Source organism: Haliotis rubra, unplaced genomic scaffold, assembly GCF_003918875.1.
Source record: "Haliotis rubra isolate DU_JTF1 unplaced genomic scaffold, ASM391887v1 Scf14, whole genome shotgun sequence".
Classification (NCBI taxonomy): Eukaryota; Metazoa; Mollusca; class Gastropoda; order Lepetellida; family Haliotidae; genus Haliotis; species Haliotis rubra.
In genome coordinates, this window is record NW_025765336.1 from 4395729 (window position 1) to 4413403 (window position 17675).

Genomic DNA, 17675 nt, shown 5'->3' on the forward strand with positions numbered 1-17675 from the left:
CCTTTCATATGAACAATATGAACACATCTGATAAGTTCAAAACCATAAGGGTCTGTGAGGAAGCTTAGTGGTTAGGTCTTTCGGTCATAGCGCCGAAGGCCTCAGGGTTCGATTCCTCATATAAAAAATGTGAAGCCCATTTATGGTATATTGTTGAGAGCGGCGTAAAACCATACTCGCTCAAATCTATACGGTGTCTCATTTTGCCGAGTCTGTGGCGCTGTAAGGCTCTGTTATACATTGACGTTCTAAGCCAGATAACGAAAAAAAACTGTAAACGTTTGAATAAGATTGTGTACCCAACCAAACCGGATTTTGGCGAGTTTTAGATGATTTCGCTTTTTTCGCAAGTTTACGCTATTGCAATATCTAGAGTATGTCATATTTCTGTTCGACAGACGCATTGGTGAAGACGTTTAGTGTTACTGACGACGATGACGGTGATAACAGCAACGTTGTCGTCTCCATTGTGAGTGGGGACGATGCAAACCCGAACGAGAAGTTCCGACTAAATGGCCTTGATCTCCTGACCACATTTACAGCAGTCGACTACGAGGCTCTGAGTTCCACCAACTTCCTGTACACCCTGACCGTGCAAGCCGTGGATCAGCCGACGACGGAGGCGGCGAAGGCGGCTGTTGCTGTAGTTGTCGTCACAGTACGTACACGATTAAAATGCGTTTACTTATATCCACAACACAAATCTAAAAACGTTCTCTTTGCCATAATTGTGACACGTTGAGAATTTATTTAACAGTACCATCGACGTATTTAGGATGAACAGACAGGTAAGCGTATTTAGGATCAACCGGTAAACTTTTTAGGATCAACAATCAGGTAAGCACGTATTTAGGATCAGCAGGTACACGTATTTAGCATTAGCAGACAGGTAAACGTGTTTAGGATCAACAGCATAGACGTATTTAGGATCAACAAACAGGTAAGTACATTTAGGATCAACAGGTAAACGCATTTAGGATCAACAAGCAGGTAAGCACATCTAGGATCAGCAGGTAAACGCATTTAGGATCAACAAACAGGTAAGCACATTTAGGATCAACAGGTAAACTCATTTAGCATCAAGAGACACGTACACGTGTTTAGTATCAACAGGTAAAAGTATTTAGCATCAACAGGTAAACGTATTTAGGATCAGCAGGTAAACGTATTTAGCATTAGCAGACAGGTAACGTGTTTAGGATCAACAGGTAAACGCATTTAGGATCAACAAGCAGGTTAGCACATCTAGGATCAGCAGGTAAACGCATTTAGGATCAACAAACAGGTAAGCACATTTAGGATCAACAGGTAAACGCATTTAGCATCAAGAGACACGTACACGTGTTAAGTATCAACAGGTAAAAGTATTTAGCATCAACAGGTAAACGTATTTAGCATCAGCAGGTAAACGTATTTAAGATCAGCAGACAGGTAAACGTGTTTAGGATCAACAGGTAAAAGTATTTAGCATCAATACTATCAAGTACTATCACCCTCCCCATAGGTGTTACCAGTCAATGAGCACTCCCCGGTGTGGGCCACAGATCCTGCTGACACCACTCTGCCGGAAACGTCATCGCCTGGAACTGTAATAGCCACCTACACAGCAACTGATGACGATCTCAGCAAAGACGGCAACGTCACATATGAGCTGTCCTCCATTTTGGACAGTAAGTTTCGTAATAGATTCTTTGAAAAAATAGGATATACTCGGAAAGAACTAATATTTTTCAAAAGTGAAAGAGATAACCGGTTTATGATAGTTATGAATAGGAAACATATACAACCACTTGTGAAATATCTTAGTAGAAGCAATGAAGGCCAACTAACTTGAGGTAGGTATAGATTACAAACAAATCATGTAGAAAAGGCCTTAAATCGGCCTTCGGTTGCGCTTAGGCAGCCTTCAACCGATCAGCCGTGTCTTATTCATGTGTAAAACAGGGGCCGATAACTGTACCTGCATTTAACTCTTGCTGACTAACAATATGATCTGTTGGATTGGCATTTTAGAAGTTAATGAATAATAAGAAAGGTATGATACTTTATATTTTCTTCCCACAGAGGTTACTTGTCATATCTTCCTACGAACCTCTGTTCGAATACGGCCATATTTACCGGTTCTCGTAAAATCCCCTAGCGGCAAAAAATCGCAACACGAATCATCTACCTTCTTTCTATCCATTCAGAAAACGTGTTACATCGACTTAGATCCAGCTTGACTAATTCGAGCAAATATGGGGCCACAAATATCCCTCCTCTGTCGGGGACACAAGGCATTTAATGGCTAGCTTGTCCGTTGTCAACGAGGGCGATTGAGACGCCATTGATCCGCTATTGCATGACTGAGTTCTGTCTAGAAGAAACGTTTGCGCATCGCGCAGGGGAAGAGGTTCTAGTTTTCCCGAAGCATACGGTAATTACCGAGACCTTGCGAATGATCACTTTTGAAACAACGTCGCTGATTGCACAACTAAATCTGATTGCAACCAATCACGAATCCTGAACACTCGCATCATGAAGGGCCGTATTAGGACAGAGGTTCTTAGGAAGATATGACAAGTAACCTCTGTGGGAAGAGAATGGATATTTCATGGATGACAACTTCTTTGTTACATTGTAAAGCGACGTTTCGGTGTAGATTCTTATACCGTTGTAAACAAACAGTGCTTGACAACAGTAAAAGAATCTATACCGAAACGTTTCATCGATATAGTCATTGTCATCCATAAACTGTCAAAATTTTCTTACTGACAATATGGATCCCGATGATAATACACCAAATCACGAGAAAATGATATGTTGATTATAGACCTGGGAACTGACGGATCCGGTACATTCACGTTGGATTCTGGGAACGGAGAATTCGCTCTTGCCGCAAATCTCGACTACGACACGGGCGTAACGTATTATGACGTCACGGTCAAGGCCATTGATGACGGAACGACGGTACTAAGCGTTGAGAAAACGATTCGTATTTCCGTCGGCGCGGAAAATGACAACCCGCCTGTATTTAGCAAATCTGCTTACGATGGAGAAATTGCAGAAGACGTTGCCACAGGAACCAGCGTCTTAGGTTTCGTTGTCACTGACGTTGACGGTGATACAAACACGGTGACAGTGATAGGAGGCGACGGCACGTTCACAATCGACGGCGCCGACATTAAGACGGCGGCTACTCTTGACTATGAGATGAGGCGATGCTACAGTTTCAGAATCAGGTACATTTGCATATTGTCGTCAACAACTAGCTATTTTTTTGTTAAAAGTTTAATTCCTTTGCCGTCATTAGTCCCGTAAAGATCCGGGTTTGAATTGATCTTCAGCAACCCGTGAATGTTGTAAGAGGTGACGCACGGGAACGTCTGGTCAGGCTCGCTGACTTGGTTGACACATGTTATCGTATCCCAATTGCGTAGATCGATGCTCATGCTGTTGATCACTGGTTTGTCTGGTCCGGACTCGATGACAGACCGCCGCCATATAGCTGGAATATTGCTGATGACAATTGTAAATGACAATTTTAATTGTAAATAAGAAAATACGTAAAGGCACAACAGGATAATGCTTCCCCACGCGTTACGACCGTTGTAAAGACATTTTGATGCAGCAAAACGGGGCTGTGCCGTTATTGCTGGCTATTTCTCTAGACCGTCTCTTAGTAACGCCATTGTGTTTTCTCCCTGTAACCATATGTGGGTTTTGGCCATGAATTTGTGGTGATGAAACTTCTATCAGACGATTGACCAAATGTTACGCTGTGACTTTCAACAACAGAACATTTACACCACTTTTAATGAAGTACAGTTACTTTTCTTCGCGAGTACATGTATAGTCACTCTCGCATAATCCTATCGTTTCAAACGAAAAACTGGTAAAGATTTGAAATACCTGCACTGCAATTAAATTACACACGTATTTTGATTGAAGAAGACTAGGACAGGTGTTTGATTAACTGGTTAAATATAAAAATAGATTAATGATTTTTCTGTATGCAGAGCAAGTGACGGCGTGCATGAGACAGAGGTCGCCGTCACCATCAACGTTACCAACATCATCGACGAGAATCCCGTACTTAACGTCAACACCCCAGTCTCTCTTCTAGAAGAACTACTCCTGGGCACGCCGCTAGGGGGCGTGCATGACGTCACGGATATTGATGATGACGACACGCTCACTTATAGTTTGGAAGGTAGATAAAGGAGTATTAACGTTGTTGTGAGGGTTGTGCTTGATAAACCAAGTTTTAAAGTGAGAGGTTTGTGTTTTGAAATAATGGTTGTCACCCCCTTCAATTTTTTTAATTGGGGTGGGGGTGTGAGGTGTGTGTGGGGTTGGGTTGGGGAAGGGGGTGACAACCATTATTGGCATGAGTATATATCACGATAGCCTAGAGCCTACGGATAAAGGAAAAAGACGACTGACACAGATCTTAAGTGTTTCCCATGACCACCGAGGGACCAAGAATAGGATTCAAACCTAAGAACAGACTATCCACAGCACAGCGAATTGTGCCTACTATGCTCCCGGATCTGTTTAAAACTAAACAATGTCACGTGGATAAAGCATTTTAACAACAATTTGTAAAACGCATACTTGAGACCATTATTTCCGTTTCATTTCAGGAACCGGAAGTTCCTACTTCAGTATTGACCCTTCAACCGGCGTGATGACAGTGGCGCAGAGAATGGACAGAGAGGCCGGCTTGACCTCCATCACTGACGTGACCTTGAAGGTGACGGACGCAGGGGGAAACATAGCGTCAGAAGCGTTGACTTTCGACATCGTTGACATCAACGACAACAGCCCTACGTTTGCAGTGGACGTCTTCTTCGTTAACGTTACAGAAAACGCGCCTAATGGTAAGTAGACGTGTTTCAAATAAACATCTGTTGCATTGGTGATTGGCTGAGTGAGTGAGATGGGTTTACCGATGCTAAAAACAGTACTTCAATGACGGGCTGCCACGAAAGTCCACGAGTACAATGTCCGAAACCAACTTGTGATGTGTGATAGTGCTGAAAATTTAGCACCGTAGAACTCATTCACTCACGTTAGAAGATTAATCACTGAACGGACAGGGAGGCCGATTTGACCTCCAATCACTGACGTGACCTTGAAGGTGACAGACGCAGGGGGGAGCGTGGCATCAGAGACTTTGACCTTCGACATCGTGGACATCAACGACAACAGCCCTACCTTTGCAGTGAATGTCGTTAGAAGATCGATCGGGGCGGTGGGGCAGCTTTGTGGTGAAATCGTTCGCTCGTCACGCCCAAGACCCGGGTTCGATTCCCCACATGGGTACAAAGTGTGAAGCCCTTTCTGGTGTTCGCCGCGTGATATTGCTGGTATACATGTCAAAATAACCTCACTCACTAGAAGATTAACCACTCTGTAAGCCCTATCTTTCATATCATGTTTAATTCTTAGTTATTCATGATTAATATGAAAATAATATTTTTGCTGCTGAGTGTGTATCTGTTACTTAAATTTAACCCAGGCCAAGTATTCTTCACGATCTCATGTACGGACGCGGACGACGGTGACAATGCAGCGGTCAGCGTGACAATCAAGAGCGGAGATGTCAGCCCTGCCAGGTTCAGTCTCAGCGGCTTTGACCTTGTGTCCACTGGTCAGCCCGTGGACTATGAAGACCCCTTGGTGCCTGGTAACATGTACACTCTGTCAATACAGGCTGAAGACGCCCCTCTGCAAGGGGATCCCCACGTTGCCAAGGCTACTGTCGTCGTGATGGTGAGTACTGACTGTAGTGACTGTTTACCTCAAAGCGCCTCACAGGCAGCTTGTTTTGTATACTCCCAGGAAGCTGAAAATTGAGTGCACTCAACTGTAGGGTATTATGTTGCTCAGAGATTTGGTGCATTCCAAAAGCATAATTCTGTACATTTGAAATAATATTTATTTACTCCTTTGGTCTTGGGGGGCGGTGGGGTAGTCCAGTGGTTAAAGCGTTGGCTCGTCACGCCGAAGACCCGGGTTCGAATCCCCACATGGGCACAATGTGTGAAGCCCATTTATGGTGTCCCCCTCCGTGATGTTGCTGGAATATTTGGAATATTGCTAAAAGCGGCGTAAAACCAAACTCAGTCAGTCAGTCCTTTGGTCTTGGATGACAGTAAAATATATAATAAATCTATATATATTCCTTCTCACATTTACTCACATTTAATGATAATTTATGGGAGGCTCCAGAATAAGCTCCACACATTGGACCTATTGGGGAGAACAAACCCGGGCTTCGGCGTGACGAACGATCGCTGTGACCACTAGGCTACCCGGCCCCTAATTAAGAATATGTCGTTGAAAAATAATATCCTTCCAAGATTCGATGCGGAATGAAAGGAATCTCCATCCTTTTCTCAGGTTCTGCCCGAGAACGAATTCACGCCGGTTTTCACCGCGCCCACCGCAACCGATGTGACAATATCGGAGACCTCGCAGACGTCATCAGTGGTGGAAACGTTCTCAGCTACCGACGACGATAATGGAGAAGACGGACGAGTTGTATACGAGATCACAACGGTGATTGATCGTAAGTTAAGTTCCACGTTCACAGGAATACGCGTTTTCAGTGATAATTCAGAACCTGTTGAGATTCATAATTTTGAATTATGTAAATTGTTTATTAAAAGGAATATTTTCATGAACTTGTAGGTGTTCAAAATGGCGTCAGATGAATACAATAAATGACGAATCACTATATTATCAATGGTGAGGTGAAGTGAAATTGGGTTTTACGTCGTGCCTTGAGAATATTTCGCTCATATGACGACGTGCATGCGTGTGTATGTGTATGTGAGGCTGCTTGTACTAGCCCAGATTTAAGCTGGTTTTATAGTGCTAGCCCACTGAGATACCATGCCGCAGTGAAACATGAATACCCCACTCAGACACATTATACTGACTCCAAGCCGACCAGTCCTTGTTGTACCCGTTAATGCCGAGCGCCAGGCAGGGATCAGCAAGTACCATATTTTAACATCTTTTGGTATGACGCGGTCGGGGATCGAACCCGCGACCTTCCGCTCTCATATTATCAATGGGAATATGGTCACATATTCTCACATGGTTACTGTTTTAAATCCAAACGTATCTCAGAATTAATGATTATTTCCCCTTATGGTCAATCTGTCTATAATCCGTCGTTCCCCATGGGTCATTTGTGAATTCCTTGATGTCTCCCACCTTCATGGAATGAGGGGCGGTGGGGTAGCCTAGTGGTGAAAGCGTTGGCTCGTCACGCCGAAGACCCGGGTTCGAATCCCCACATGGGTACAATGTGTGAAGCCCATTTCTGGTGTCCCCCGCCGTGATGTTGCTGGAATATTGCTAAAAGCGGCGTAAAACCAAACTCAGTCAGTCAGTCCTTTGGTCTTGGATGATAGTAAAATAAATAAGAAATCTTATATATATTCCTTCTCACATTTACTCACATTTACTGATAATTTATGGGAGGCCCCAGAATGAGCTCCACACATTGGACCTATTGGGGAAAACAAACCCGGGCTTCGGCGTGACGAACGAACGCTGTGACCACTAGGCTACCCGGCCCCTAATTAGGAATAGGAATCGTTGAAAAATAAAATCCTTCCAAGATTCGATGTGGAATGAAAGGAATCTTTCTTCATCCTTTTCTCAGGTTCTGCCCGAGAACGAATTCACGCCAGTTTTCACCGCGCCCACCGCAACCGACGTGACAATATCGGAGACCTCGCAGACGTCATCAGTGGTGGAAACGTTCTCAGCTACCGACGACGATAATGGAGAAGACGGACGAGTTGTATACGAGATCACAACGGTGATTGATCGTAAGTTAAGTTCCATGTTCACAGGGGGCGGTGGGATAGCCTAGTGGTTAAGGCGTTCGCTCGTCACGCCGAAAACCCGGGTTCGATTCCCCACATGGGTACAATGTGTTAAGTCCATTTCTGGTGTCCCCCGCCGTGATATTGCCGGAATATTGTTGAAAGCGGCGCAAAACTAAACTCACTCACTCACCCACTCACTCCATGTTCACAATGAATACGCGTTTTCAGTGATAATTCAGAATCTGTTGAGATTCATAATTTTGAATTATGTAAATTGTTTATTAAAAGGAATATTTTCATGAAATGTGGGTGTTCAAAATGGCGTCAGATGAATACAATAAATAACGAATCACTATGTTATCAATGGGAATATGGTCACATATTCTCACATGGTTACTATTCTAAATCCAAACGTATCTCAGAATTAATGATTATCTTCCCTCATGGTCAATCTGTCTTTAATCCGTCGTTCCCCATGGGTCATTTGTGAATTCCTTGATGTCTCCCACCTTCATGGAATGAGGGGCGGTGGGGTAGCCTAGTGGTGAAAGCGTTGGCTCGTCACGCCGAAGACCCGGGTTCGAATCCCCACATGGGTACAATGTGTGAAGCCCATTTCTGGTGTCCCCCGCCGTGATAGTGCTGGAATATTGCTAAAAGCGGCGTAAAACCAAAACTCAGTCCTTTGGTCATGGAATGACCTTAAAATGAGGTCAGAAGTCAGAATTCTGAAAACTCATGAGCTACATCAGCGTTTATCTCAGTAGGCAGGTAATAGTCAGGGTTAGTACAATCAGGTACACACGCACGAACGCACGCACACGCACATGCACATTCGGAAAAAGATGTGTCAACGTCCCTTTTTAATAATGCATTGCAGTAATATTGAGTGAGTGAGTTTAGTTTTTGGCCGCGTTCAGCAATATATCACGGCGGGGACACCAGAAATGGGCTCACGCATTGTACCCATGTGGGGAATCAAACTCGGATATTCGGCGTGACGAACGTTAAGCCCACCGTTAATTTCACCTCACCATTCGATTTTTGTTTGCCCTACTTTTACTATTCCCCAGCGTCTGGTGCCGATGCTTCAACAAAGTTCCTCATTGAAGAGGCCACTGGAGTTCTCAGAGTAGCGGAAGGTTTGGACGTCGACGTGATGACTGGTGGCGTGGCCCACTACGACGTCACGGTGATGGCAACAGACAAAGGACTCACTCCTAAATCCACAACCCAATCTCTCCGCGTTACTCTACAGAATGAAAACGATTTAACACCAGAGTTTATAGACTTTACTTACTTCGTCAACGTCCCAGAAGACACAAACGTCAACGACGTCATCCTGACGTTCAGCGTGCGAGACGGTGACGGTGACACTGTCACTGCAAGTCTGGTTGACGGAGAAACGTCACTGTTCTCTGTCGCTGGAACGGATGTCGCACTCGCACTGGCGCAAATGTTGGATTATGAAACGTCATCGAGTCACTCGATAGTCATCAGGTATGATTAATGAACCGGCATTTATATACTACTCAAAGAAGTTAAGGAACACCCGCTCTGTGTTATGCCATGGTAGATTAACTACATATTGAAAGAATCGTGTGTCCTTTCACTTTTTGTGAGCAGTTTGTCAATTTTTGAAACACCCTGTACTTTGTGTCTGCAAGAAGAAGCATTTACCGCGGGGCATTGCAAATCCTATGATGGAGTTAACGACTTACATTCGTCTTATACGTATATGTATTATATGATATGATGCATACGAGACGGTTTATAAGCTAGTTTATGCAGAAGGTTTTTGTAAAAAAACTAAAACTAAACTGCTTAGGCATGTGTAGTCTTAAGTTTACCGTTACACTTATAAGTCTGTTGATCTGAAGTTTTAATGGCTCTAACTAGGAGAAACGTGATGCTTAAGTGGAAAGTTTAAGGTAAATTACCGTGTTATATTTTTCAAATCCGAGCAGAATTTCTGCATTAAGAAAACAATTTTGGGCCATATTAAATGCCTTCTCCTTGTTAAAATGTTCCCACAATTTCACATACATTTCATCCAGCATCCCACAGATCATGGCCTCAGTAATTTTCCAGTGATGGCTATTTTAGCAATTTGTCAATGTGGACGCATACTATTAGTCGGCCTGCATTTGACTAACTGAGTCTTCATATGGTTATGGAAAAAACGTTGTCATTATATTATTATAATCTATTTATTTAACGCCGAGTTCCACCTAGGCTGCTCACAGGCGCTTTGTTTTTCCCTCGATCACAGGTTGTCAATCTCAACGGCACATCATATTATCACTCTCAACTCCCTGGGGATCATACAACTCTTGCAGCCACTAGGCGCACCGAGTTAATATGTCTTTCCCATCTTTACGAGGTACCCATTCACAACTGGGTGGACTGGGACACATAGTCACAGTACTTTGCCCAAGTTTATTGCACGTTGCTGTACCCGCAACTAGGTTTTTCCACGTATTCATGTGGCCACCATCTGGTCATATACCAACGGATTCGTGGGTTCTTTTAAGTGCACATGGTAGTGTACTGTACACTAGGGGGCTGTGACAACACTGAAAGAGTCTGCACACAAAGTTGACTCCAAGTTTTTTACACCCGGCCACAGGTGGGCTCGATCCCGGCACCAGAAGCTCATAGGATCACTAGCCTGGTGCCTTATACAGCTCGCTCACCACGCTAATTTGTTCATGAAGTGTTTCTGTTGGTCACCATGTAACAACTGTGTGCAGTTCTAAAATGTTCGCTAATCTTGTTTCCTGCTGCCGCAGTATTTCTGACGGAGTACATTCGGCGAACCAGACACTAGTTGTCAGGGTTACTGACGTTATAGACGAGACACCCAACGTCGTGACCTTCACCCCTGTTTTCGTGACTGAAGAACTTCCGGTAGGGACGCCAGTGGATGGCCTTTATCACATGACCGACCTTGACACAGGCGATTCATGGACCTTCACCTTACAGGGTAAGGAATAAAATTACTCATAAATCTTTCTCTGAATATGTACATATATTTATGGAATATATCTTTAGATCAGGTTGTAGTAATGTAATTGTTTGCGAATTTCTTTTTAAATCAATGTAAACAAACAATATGTCATGATCGATTTGGTTGACAACATTCATCAAACCAGGTATGGTCATATTCACCAGGTTCCACAAGGAAAGAATCAAGCATTCTGCCCTCGGTTACATCACATTTCCGTTTTCACCAAATTTAAGTTGTCTTATTTATTCTGTTATCTTCCGTTTTGTCCCATTTTCCCCACATGTTGGGTTACGTTATATTTATTTTCCTACGTTCTTAGGGGTAGCCCAGTGGTTAAAGTGTTCGCTCGTCACGTCGAAGGTCCGGGATCGATTCCCCACTTGGGTACAATGTGTGAAGCCCATTTCTGGTGTCTCCTTGCCGTGATATTGCTGGAATATTGCTAAAAGCGGCGTAAAACTGAACTCACTCACTAATTCCTACGTTCTTAATTTTCTGCTATTTTCGATATGTTCTGTTTTGCTGTGCTGACATGTTCTGCTATGATGCGGGTGCTCTGTCAGGTCCCATATGTCCTGTAATGTTATATATGGCATAATGTTCTTTTATATCTATACATTATATTCTGTTTAATATGTTCCCCATGGTTCAATAGGCTAGGTTATTTCATGCATGTTCTTTTATGCTTTTATGCACTTAAGTCGTTCTTGTAAAAACCCATGGACGTTTTTATGTGTTATGTGTCCTATTATGCTCCATATATTATGTTATGTGCAATACTTTATAATATCTTTCTTATGCATTTGCTCTCAAGTTCTATATATTACGTAATATTACACATGTGCATGTTCTGTTGAGTTCTATAAATTATTTTCTATTCCACATGTTCAATTCAAGGAACTGACAGCTCCTTCTTCACCATCAACGCTACATCCGGGTCAGTTAAACTCGCACAGAGAATTGACCTTGAAGCTCTGGCAGGTGACAACGTCCTTGATCAACTGACCTTGACAGTGACTGACCAGGCGGGTCTCCAGGCAACGGCTTCTCTCAGTGTGGAAATACAGGACATTAACGATGCTTACCCCACCTTTGCGGAGTCTGTGTACAAAGTCAACATCTCTGAGAGCTCTTCCACAGGTTAAGTTTCAAAAACATTAATGAGAGTTTTTAAAAAAAATTAAAAATGATGTTCAGTCCCCAAACCGGGAATTACTACCAAGCAAATACTGTCACATGCCTTCATATTTTAACTGATATGACTACATATGTTACAGTGTGTATTCCGGATAACCCAGAAAACCAAATTTAATCCAAAGCAGTCCAGCAGTCTGGAATACTGGAATACCTACCCAATCCCTCACTCACTCACTCTCTTAACAAACACTCTCTCACTCACTCACTCAACAAATACTCAAATACCCACAATCTCACTCACTCACTTTCCAGTGCACAATATAAGGCTACTACGGCACCTCCAATAGTAAAATCATGGAGTCCAGATTTGGGGTCCCTTATTCCATCAGGTTAGATTTACATCCGTATTTTTTCCAGAGGTACTGGTGGATCTCGTCGCTACTGACGCCGACTCCGGCACAAACGGCGCCATCACCATGCAGATCACCGACGGCGACGACCCGGGAGCAAGCAAGTTCCAGCTAAGTGGCACACAGTTGTCTGCTCTTGGTGCTGACCTTGACTACGAGGCCCTGAAGGACACCCAGTACATGTACATCCTGACTGTGTCCGCAACCGACTCCCCCTCAGGCGAGGCCCCTAAAACAGGCGTGACCCTGGTTGTTGTCTCGGTAAGTGGGTACTATACAGAGTATTAATGAGTTAACACCGAGTTGTATCATGACGATGTACTGGTGGATGAAAGCCCCAAGGAATGAAGGTGATGGACCCATGGCCACAGCTATGGTGCTGACAGACCTACAATAGTACTCAGAGAGGACCCAGGGCCATATATAGATTTCTGCCCTGTCTACAGAATGAAATTACCCACCACGGGTAAATGGGAGAATGAGCTCCATTGGTACAGTGCAAACCTATGTTCAGGGCAATATCACTGAATTAACTGACCGATGATTGAGTTTGTTGAGTGAGTGAGTGAGCGAGTGAGTCAGTGAGTGAGTGAGTGAGTTTTAACGCCGCTGTGATCAGTATTCCAGTTACTAGTATATCTTGATGTGTCACCAACTATTGAACGAACGCCGAAGGGATGCGTACCTCGGAGGTTTACTTCTTTCGTTTAGGGGCGGTGGGGTAGCCTAGTGGTTAAAGCGTTGGCTCGTCACGCCGAAGACCCGGGTTCGATTCCCCACATGGGTACAATGTGTGAAGCCCATTTCTGGTGTCCCACGCCGTGATGTTGCTGGAATATTGCTAAAAGCGGCGTAAAACCAAACTCAGTCAGTCAGTCTTTGGTTTAGCCCACGGGCGCAGGTATAGAGTTGACAAACCTGGAAACCTAACGAGCTCAACGGTATCAAAATCATAGGTTCCTGTTGTGCTCAAGGGACGAAACTCTAAACGGCGAATTATGGACTACTGCACCATCCGGTCCGCGGAACGGACTAACAGCTTCTGATGATGATGCCCAAGAGACTTAGTGCTACCGTTTAAAAATGGGGAGAATTTGTCATTTTATATGATATCCATAAACCGCATCAGTATGACAGTAGTATTCCCAAGTATTACACAGCAAACGTCAGGGTCACACTGGCCTAGAAGCACGTTATTCCAATGGATAACGTCACTATAAGTGGCGTTACAACATTTGACCTTGGCCTTCGTGATGCAGACACGGACACAGAAGCACGCACGCATGCACGCTCTAAATTGGTGTAATGATCCTGAACCCAACTGTAAACCCCATTAACGTCACCATGGAAACTATATGCCTTCAGATATTACCAGTGAACGAGCATGCCCCTGTGTGGTCAGCAGCCCTGTCTGTGTCCGGCGGCGCCCTCCCTGACCTCAACATGAACGAGAACGTCACCGTGGGATCAGGTCTTCTTACGCTGCAGGCGACTGATGGCGATCACGGAGTCGACGGAGACGTCACCTATACCATCACATCCGCAGTCACAAGTAATTAAAATATATCAAATTAAAATTTATGATCACTTCAAAAGGGTGACGTCTCTGTAGAAACGGTTATTACCTTTTCATTTTGGTGACACCGGATTAGTTGATTCGGAATATATGTAATAATAGATATCATGAAATAATTAAATTGTCATTGCCCGTTTCAGCGTTTTCGCTCCGATGATAAATGAATATCACAGATAAAAGATACGACCCAGGTTTGATGTCTAGGGTGGGTGTATCCTGGGTGTATCCTGAGTGGAGGTAGTCTATTAGTTAAAGCGTTTGATCGCCTGGCTGAAAGTTCGAGTTAGAATTCTCACATTGTTGGTGTTCCCCACCATGATGAACAAGGTTTCATCGGAAGCAACACATTTTGCAAAGAAATTCAGAAAGGATGCAACCTATGTTTTTGCTGATCTGTTTGAAAGGTAACATGAAATTGATCAAAACTGTAGATTGTAGATTAGATACAACTAACATTTCTCTGAAGTAAATATATTCAATGTCCGGGGTGTCAAGGTCTCCAATGTTCATTCGTTGACCTTAAATCATTTTCTGAGAGCCTCACAGACAAATACATTCTTACTGGGATATTGCTAACACCTGGACTCACAGTCTCTCTTATGAGTGTTGGCCGCCTCCGTGGTGTAGTGGTTAGAGCGTCCGCCCAGAGAGCGGAAGGTCGCGGGTTCAATCCCCGACCGCGTCATACCAAAAGACGTTAAAATATGGTACTTGTTGGTCCCTGCCTGGCGCTTGGCATTAATGGGTACAACAAGGACTGGTCGGCTTGGAGTCAGTATAATGTGTCTGAGTGGGGTATTCATGCTTCACTGCGGCATGGTATCTCACTGGGCTAGCACTATAAAACCAGCTTAAGTCTGGGCTAGTACAAGCAGCCGCACATACACATACACACGCATGCATGTCGTCATATGAGCGAAATATTCTCAAGCACGACATTAAACCCAATTTCACCTCACCTCACCTCTTATGAGTGTTCTTTAAACGATGCTACTGCAGTTCGCCGCAATACAGCTGGAATATTGCTTAGTGCAGCGTTAAACGACAAACCAACTACTGCAGTTCATACTCGTGGAAGCGGCCTTACGTGAATATCACTCACTCACTCATCTCTTTGGGGCGTGGGGTAGCCTAGTGGTTTAAGCGTACGCGCGTCACGCCGAAGACCCGGGTTCGATTTCCCACATGGTACAATGTGTTAAGCCCATTTCTGGTGTTCCTCGCCGTCATATTGTTGGAATATTGCTTAAAGCGGCGTAAAACTAAACTGACTCACTCATCACACACTAATGTACCCGCTCTTCCAGATACTGGAACCAGTGCCATAGATCTGTTCGCCTTAAACCCGGTGACTGGAACTCTACGAACTGCCGGCAACCTGGACCGTGATATCACGACAGGACAGATGTACTACGACCTCACCCTCACAGCTAGAGACGGTGGCGACCCCTACAAGGAGACGTCAGCAACGCTAAAGATCATCCTTGACAACGTCAACGACAACGCCCCAGTGTTCACGTCAGCGGACTACAAACTTGACGTTGCGGAAACAACGCCGGTGGGTACGGTGATACACACGTTCGCCGCCGCCACAGACGTTGACGGTGATGCTATCACCTACTCCATTGTTGGAGGCCACAGCGACGTTTTTGGCACTACGGGAATGACTGTCGAAACGTTGAGGCAGCTGGATTATGAACAGGAGAGATGCTATTCCTTGGTCATACAGTAAGTTCGAAGGGCTCAAACGAGTCAATATTGATACTAGTATTTATTGTTCCGTTCCTATTTTTCTTGCTTATTCTGTTGATAACTGGATTGCCTGGCCCAGACTCGATTATTATAGCTGGAACATGCTGAGTGCGGCGTTTATGACAAACGAACCAATCAACCAGCCGTGTTTTCTAATTTCGTAGGCATGTCAAGATGACATTTCTTTGTCTTTGGTCACGGATCTCACGTAACTTTCGCTTACGTCTCTTCTTTGTTTATATCGACTGCAAGTTGAGGTTTAGTTGCTGTAGCCTGGTGGTTCGGTCATTGTACTGCACCCTATAGTCGATTCCCCACAACGACACACTATTCGGAGTTCTAGTGTCCCCGTCCTGAAGACCAAACTCAGTCACCCAGTCAAATATTGAAAACTTCAAGTTACCATGGTCTTTGTTTGTTGTTTAACGCCACACTGAGCAATATTCCAGCTATATGGCGGCTGTCTGTAAATAATCAAGTCTGGACCAAACAATCCAGGGATCAACATCTTGAGCATCGGTCTACGCCATTGGGATACTATGACATGTGTCAGCCTAGTCTGTGAGCCTGGCCACTCCATCCCGTTCGTCGCCTCTTACGACATTGGGTGCTGAAAATCAGTTCTAACACATATCTTCACGGGTTATAGACAAGCTGACATGAGGACATTTCACCAATTCTCTGTAAAGTGGAGCCAATACCCAAACCCTTTTTAAGAAAATAAAGTTCTGGATTTCAATGAAATTTTATTAGGATTTAACAGGCAGGAACTTGAGTAACAGAGTGAACAAAAATCAGGAATAGGGAACACCCCCTTGGGATAGTACAGTGTCATGAAGATACATGTACATTTTTCAATTTGTAATCTACGAGACCTCTATCACACACCAGAAAATACTGATTGAAAAAGCATCAATGCAATGAAATTAATGTTAATATTCCTTTCTCAAAACGTGCAACTATCTCGAACAAAATCAAAAGATGCTGGCTACTGAGAGCTTTTAAATTTTGAAAAAATACATTTCCAAAATGTAACGTAGAAAACTGCAACAGCAAAGAAAATCATGGTAACTGTTTCAAAAACCATAACTTTGATTGTGAATGAGGAAACGTCACAAGCTCATATTTCATCATTTATCATATTTCAATAACGAGTGTCAAAAAGACTTGAAATATCCACTTGCCTTTTGACAAACCATACAAAGATGTCAGCTTTTAAACATTTGTACCGTATATTACCAATCTTGGTAACGTATATTTCACTTCTGAAATACTCAAATTAAAGTCAACTTTCTTCATATGAAAATGATATAACATGAATACACTGCTTAACACAACTTTTGAAACACTAAACAGTTGAAAAGGAGTTAAAATGTCACAAATGAAAATGTTACGTATATTACATGCGTATTGCAAACATCTGCAAAATCATGTCCAGATCAACCTTATCAACCTGGAAGGTGCGCAAGAACGTCCACATGGTTTGGGGGCTCCTACTATACATAGTACTTCATGGAATGGTACCCATATGTCATCAACACGCCGTGGCCACCGGAAGTTTCCCGATTTTACTTTCTCCATGAATGAAATCCGGCATTCCAAGTCATCCTGGTCTACTTCCTCTGTGCGCCCGATGTACCATTGACCCTCGTACATAGCAGCTGCAGATTCGCCTTCCTTGGGTTGTACAACGGGCTGGTCCTGAGGAAGAGGAGGATCCACTGTTTCAACTCCAAGTGATGGTTCAACGTCATTGAGGTCTGGCTGTTGGGTCACATCAACGTTCAGATGATCTGCTTGAGAATCTCTTACAATGGAAGACGAAATCCAGTATGGGTGGTATTCTCCTTTGAGACACAGATTGCAGTAGCAGGAAGTTGCTCGGTTACGGATAACACCACTTGATACTGAAGCCACAGCATGTACCTTCATCGTACCTTTCAGAGGGATGACATTTT

General features: G+C 43.8%; 1 protein-coding gene across 1 annotated transcript in view; it reads left to right on the forward strand.

Moving 5' to 3' along the window:
- Positions 1–15697, forward strand: part of LOC124268806 (protocadherin Fat 4-like) — a 30854-nt gene extending 15157 nt beyond the window's left edge. Inside the window, exons 10-23 of the mRNA XM_046703827.1 lie at positions 399–658; positions 1505–1670; positions 2813–3221; positions 3999–4192; positions 4626–4862; positions 5504–5757; positions 6388–6546; positions 7664–7832; positions 8906–9332; positions 10586–10818; positions 11740–11982; positions 12397–12650; positions 13755–13941; positions 15273–15697. Of these exons, the coding sequence (XP_046559783.1) occupies positions 399–658; positions 1505–1670; positions 2813–3221; positions 3999–4192; positions 4626–4862; positions 5504–5757; positions 6388–6546; positions 7664–7832; positions 8906–9332; positions 10586–10818; positions 11740–11982; positions 12397–12650; positions 13755–13941; positions 15273–15697 (3617 nt within the window). The remainder of the gene's footprint in view (positions 1–398; positions 659–1504; positions 1671–2812; positions 3222–3998; positions 4193–4625; positions 4863–5503; positions 5758–6387; positions 6547–7663; positions 7833–8905; positions 9333–10585; positions 10819–11739; positions 11983–12396; positions 12651–13754; positions 13942–15272) is intronic.
- The last annotated feature ends 1978 nt before the right edge of the window (positions 15698–17675 follow it).